Source organism: Quercus suber, unplaced genomic scaffold, assembly GCF_002906115.3.
Source record: "Quercus suber isolate HL8 unplaced genomic scaffold, Cork oak 2.0 scaffold_110, whole genome shotgun sequence".
NCBI classification, from domain to species: domain Eukaryota; kingdom Viridiplantae; phylum Streptophyta; class Magnoliopsida; order Fagales; family Fagaceae; genus Quercus; species Quercus suber.
The window spans coordinates 1,429,236-1,435,048 of NW_027069575.1; the positions used below are offsets into that span (position 1 = coordinate 1,429,236).

Genomic DNA, 5,813 nt, shown 5'->3' on the forward strand with positions numbered 1-5,813 from the left:
TATTGATGAGGATTGGCTTTGAGTTTTGGTATTTTGTTTTTTATCTGACCGTGTTCTGGGTTTTGTTTGTTTTATTATTATTATTTTTTTGATTAAGTGTTTTGGGTTTTGTTAGTTGATTGTGTTAGAATATCTGAGTTTGATCATGGTTTTGTATATGTTTTTTTTTTTCATGGTTTTGTATATGTTTTTACTTATTTTGATGCTAAGAAAACGCAAGAAAAGAAGAAAATCTTGAATTTCTTATTTTCTAGGCAACCATATTCTTGAGGGAAGAACATAAAGAATAATTATTATTTAAATAATTAAATGATAACTAAAATTTTATTTTATTTTAAAATAAAATAAAATATTTTTAATATTTTTTAATTCTACCGTTTGTCACATGTGTATTTTTTATTTCTGATGTAATGGTAGAGACAAAAATAAAATGTATTTTTTAAGATAAAGAGTAAAATTAATAAATATAAAAAATAAGGACTAAAATAAAAATTGCGTGAAAATATAATGGCAAAAATGTGATTTTTGCCAACAATTTTCTTAAGTAAATCGAAGCCAAACCGACCAATCTGCACTTGTTCTCGATCCCTGTTCTTGCACTATAATATAAAAGGTCAAAAGTATTCACTGACTTCTCAGACACCAAGAAAAGATTCTAAAAAATCAAGGGTGTTTTCGTAATTATGCATAGAATGACCAATTTTTTAATCTTTATCTCCTCCCTATACCATTTCCTCATCTGCCGCGATCGGCTCCTCGCTCTCAATCTAAAAGTCTACAAAGACAAACACGCTTCTGAGTTAAAAAAGACAACTTTTGCAAACAGCAGACAATGGCTTCACATGATGACCATGATCATCAACACCACCATCATGATCATGATCATGACCATGATCATACTCATGGGGATTCAACAACTAAATCATGGGTGGGCCCTGATGGGAAGGTGTACCATAGCCATGATGGACTGGCACCACACTCACATGAACCCATATACTCCCCAGGCTACTTCAGCAGAAGAGCTCCACCGCTTCTCACCAGGGATTTCAATGAAAGAGCTTTCACTGTTGGCATTGGTGGCCCTGTTGGTACTGGGTATCTTCTATTTCCCATTTTAACTATTCTATTTTGTTGCTTGCTTCACATTACCATGACAATTTACACCCATCTATTTTTTTTTCTCCTTAAAAAAAAAAAAAACTGAGAAATGATTGATTATAATACTAGTTTATGAACTGCTAATTTTTAGGTTCCTTGAAGTTCATGTCTATTATTAAGATTCAAATTCTTATGGGTTACTGGGTAGTGTTAGTTGGTGTTTGTTGGTTTAAGTAGTCAACTTGGTAACTCATTTATTTTCCTAAGTTCTTCCTCAATTAATTAGAAAGGGCTGTCCTCTTGTCCCTCATCATTCTATCTGGATAAGTTCAAATGTTTGAGAAGTGTGGCATTCACAATGAAATCAAATACTAACGTTGTATTTGTTAGTCTATTCTACGAACCTATTTATCATTCTTTTTGGATAAGTTCAAAAGTTTGAGAGGCATTCACAATGAAATCAAATACTAACATTGTAGTTGGTAGTTTATTCCATGAACCGATTTATTTGAGTCATTTTCATTATTATAGTTAATATTTCTTTCAGGCTTCAATGTCTTTTGACACTTGATGATGTGCACTTGTATACAATTTTGAGCTTTGGTTGTTTCTTCCTATCATTGATTTTGACATATTTACCTTGTTAAGTATCATTCTCTTGAAATGTGAATATGGATGATTAAAAGGGAAAATAGAGGTGTATGCTTTTTGATGCCTTCATATAAGATTTTTAATTCCTCCACCCCTTCATTCAAACTTCATGGCTTGATTCCCCTTTTATTTCAATTTATATATTGTGCATTGCTAGCCTGTTGAACTCAATGAACAGGTAATGATGGAGTTCTCTTTCATGCATACAGGAAAACAGCTTTAATGCTTGCTCTCTGTAAATTCTTGCGGGACAAGTACAGTCTTGCTGCAGTAAGTAGAATTTCTAAAAGCTTTGAATTTTTTTCTCAATTATGATTTATTTCTTCAGTGTTAATGAATTTATGGAATTGGAATTGATGATTTCCGCTCACATTTGAGCTATTTAAAAGATCATCAAACAGAAATGCAGCTTTTCTAAGGAAAAATTTAGCACTTAGCTGAACATAACCGAACCAATCAACAGCCGATCCTTAGTGAAAATTAAGAAAGAGAGAGGGGACAGAAGAAAAAAGAAAAAAGAAATGTCACCTTCACTATTTTGAACTGAATAATTGCTTGAAAGTATTTGCAAAATTCCAGCCCCGAGGGTATGAAGCTTTTCTTGAACCTTGCAGGGTAGTTGATGTTTGTAAAGACCTTGAAGCCTATGTGGATCGTTTGCCTGAGGAAAGGCTATATATACATAAGATACATTGTAACAATGAGGCTTAACCTAGAGGTTCATGTCTTGAAGTTATAGATAGACATACAGCTCATTCAAAAGAAATCTGCATTATTTTAAGTGGTTCACCGTTCACCTCAGATTGATCTAACCTCATTTCCCTTCATTACTTCCAAATGCATTCATACACTTACATTTCATACTGTGTACCTATGTTTAAGCATTTCATACTTGTAAATATGTATATATTTACTAATCCCAAAAATGATTCTTGATTTATTTACACTCTTTCTAGCTTATTATATGTAGATTTGCACTTCCCTCTTTAGTTAGTCAAGAATGGAAGCTAAGTATTTAACATATTCTCAACTCATTCAGTATCTTGTTTTGAATTATTTAACATGACTGTGCCCAAAACAACATATAACCAGTTGTTTAAATTATTTTATAGACTCAACATTGAAGCATGAAGTGGAAACAAGATCTTAGATTTGCTAGGGTAGATTTTGCTTACTTAGCATATCATCTCACTGACCTTGCTTAATCTTTTTTTTTTAACAGTGTATTATTTTAAATTACTTGGTTGCTATTTTTCTGGAGATCTCAAGCACCTGTAAAATACAATTTTCTACCAGTTTTCTGTTTTAACGATTGCAAGAAGTGAATTAAAATGTTTCTTTAATAAAAAAGTCCAATCCATTTTGCTTGTTCGATATCAAAGGCATAGTTAAACTACCGGTCAAGTCAGTAACTGTGTAATAACTGGCAACAGAGAGCCTTGCAAGAGGTACCATCCTGATCTGGTGGAGGTGGTGGGGAAGCTGCTGCCTGCTGGTTCAACCAACCATGGAAAAGCTGCTTGCTGACTCCAAGAGAAATACAACTTCCTTTTGAAAATAACCTTATTATTCATACAATTTTTTTTGATTGGTAACGTTATTATTCATACAAAATGATGGATGGTCTAATATAAGAGCTTCATATTCCTGGGAATATATATAACATTGAGCCCATGCTAGACCCTTTGCATGTTCTGTGCACACAACCAGTCAACATGTTTTAATAATTTGAAGTGGGATGTTAATAGATGCATTAAAACGGATGGATTAAGAACTATGTAATTATTGCAGGTGACAAATGATATATTCACAAAAGAGGATGGTGAGTTCTTGGTAAAAAATGGAGCACTTCCTGAGGAAAGGATTCGTGCTGTAGAAACTGGTGGCTGCCCACATGCTGCAATTCGTGAAGACATCAGCATTAACCTTGGTCCTCTCGAGGAGCTTTCTAACTTATTCAAAGCAGACATACTTCTTTGTGAATCAGGGGGAGGTACTTTCACAAAAATGATTGATGTGGAATATGTTTTATTTTAAATGGATATGAACTGATATGAAGTTGGCACATCATAAGTTAAATTGGCAATGATGGTCATATTGGAACCACAATAACAAAATTTGGAGTTGAGTGGCTTAAAAAATTAATTTGGGAATACGCAGTTTAATTAAGATAAAAATGGCAGTGATGATAAATCTTGGAGTTCTTTATTTTGACATGCAGGGGGCAGGGGGCAGGGGGAGGAGGAATGGGTCTTACTGGGGAATTAGAGATTTCTAAGAAAAAAATGGTTAGCAGCTTTAAGCACTCTGGATATTCAAAAATAAAAAATAAACGTATAGTTTGTGATCTGTTTGTAGAATATAGTTACAAAATAAGGATATCATTTATATAATAGATGATATCATGTGGCAACTAGTTTTGGCGGTTGGGGTCAGTTGCTCGTAGGTTTTACTGGCTAGAGGCGAGTCCAAAGAGCTTTTCTTTAGAAAGGTTACCTGTGTTATCAAAAAAGAATATATTTACAAAATAAATTTGTAACAAAATTGCTCATATCAAATTGTGTGTAAGTGATTCAATAAAAAAAGGTTTTGATATTCACTTGAATTTCTGTTGCAGATAATCTAGCTGCCAACTTCAGCAGAGAACTGGCTGACTATATCATTTATATAATAGATGTATCTGGTGGTGATAAAATTCCTCGAAAAGGTGGTCCTGGAATCACCCAAGCCGATCTCCTAGTATGTGCTCTCTTAATTTCATAGCTGTTGCTTTTGTTGTGACATGCACCTGCTCTGTTAGTGATCAATATTGTTGACCAATTTTAAATATTAACTACTCAGGTAGTCTGATGAAAATGAGTTGATTCCATTGGATTGCAGGTAATAAACAAGACTGACCTTGCGCCTGCAGTTGGAGCTGATTTGACTGTTATGGAGCGTGATGCACTTCGAATGCGTGATGGAGGGCCATTTGTCTTTGCTCAGGTTGGGTTGAGTACACATTTTATTTGGTTATCATAAACATTCTATTCAGCATTATATTGGTCCCATGAGCTAATGGGAGCATGATAACATTAATCTTGTGTTTCCATAGAATGTGAATAATGTGAAATGTGATTTAGAAATAAAACAGAAATTAAGAGGGAGACTAATAAAATAGAGATATGACAGATCAGAATGTGCTCGATGGCATTGTTACCTGTCATAGTGCATCTTGACCTGTAAATATGTAAAAATGTGCTCTGTGGCATTGTTTACCTGTCATGGCACAATTTCAGAAAACTTTATTATGTTTCATGTACATGATCCTAAGCATGCAATAGAAGAGGCGTATCTCAAATGTGATAAAATAAAAAATAAAACTCACTGGAAAATGCTAGGCTGGAGTTTGAAATGAGCAATTTTCTTTCAACAAATGAGGAGGTCCTTCTATTATATCATTATGTTGGGGTTCTGGACCATTCAAGGATAACTTGTTGGATAGTCATGAGTCTCATGAGTCATGACTTACACAGTAGGTTCCCGCCCCACTGATCATCTATGATGCTGGGAATGTTGCTTCCTCAAATGTCACCCTCTTAGACAGGCAATGTTAATGTAGTCCAAACCTTTATTATCTAACATCTAGCACAATATATGGACTATAGAAGAGAAAACGTTGTCTTTCTATTTCGAATCTTTGTATGTCCTTGTGAGAATGTCAATATTTGTGTTGTCCATGATGTATGTATGCAGGTGAAACATGGGGTTGGTGTAGAGGAAATCGTGAACCACGTATTACAGGCTTGGGAGCTAGCGACTGGGAAGAAGCGTCATTGAATTGTCTTTCACCTTGTATTTTGTATCTTATGTCACTCTTTTATTGGATAGCTATTTAAATATCTGTGCCTTCATTTTTGCAATAATTTTGACTTTGTTTTCATGCATTCTTCAAATTTGGATACCCAAGTACTAGTTTGAATTCAGTTGTACTGATCAATATCTTTGTCTTGGAATTTATTACAAAGAGGTCTGTTGTTTGGAGAATGGAGGTCTGTTGTTTGCATTCATATCAATCCTAGAAG

The 5,813-nt window shown here is 34.1% G+C and overlaps 1 protein-coding gene across 1 annotated transcript; it reads left to right on the plus strand.

Moving 5' to 3' along the window:
• Positions 1-728: 728 nt before the first annotated feature.
• On the plus strand, positions 729-5,775 carry LOC112012496 (urease accessory protein G). Its single transcript, XM_024044874.2, has 6 exons — positions 729-1,095; positions 1,959-2,019; positions 3,541-3,742; positions 4,367-4,488; positions 4,630-4,734; positions 5,485-5,775. Exons 1-6 carry the CDS (start codon positions 833-835, stop codon positions 5,566-5,568), a joined length of 837 nt encoding a protein of 278 aa, XP_023900642.1. The 5' UTR covers positions 729-832; the 3' UTR covers positions 5,569-5,775.
• Positions 5,776-5,813: the final 38 nt, after the last annotated feature.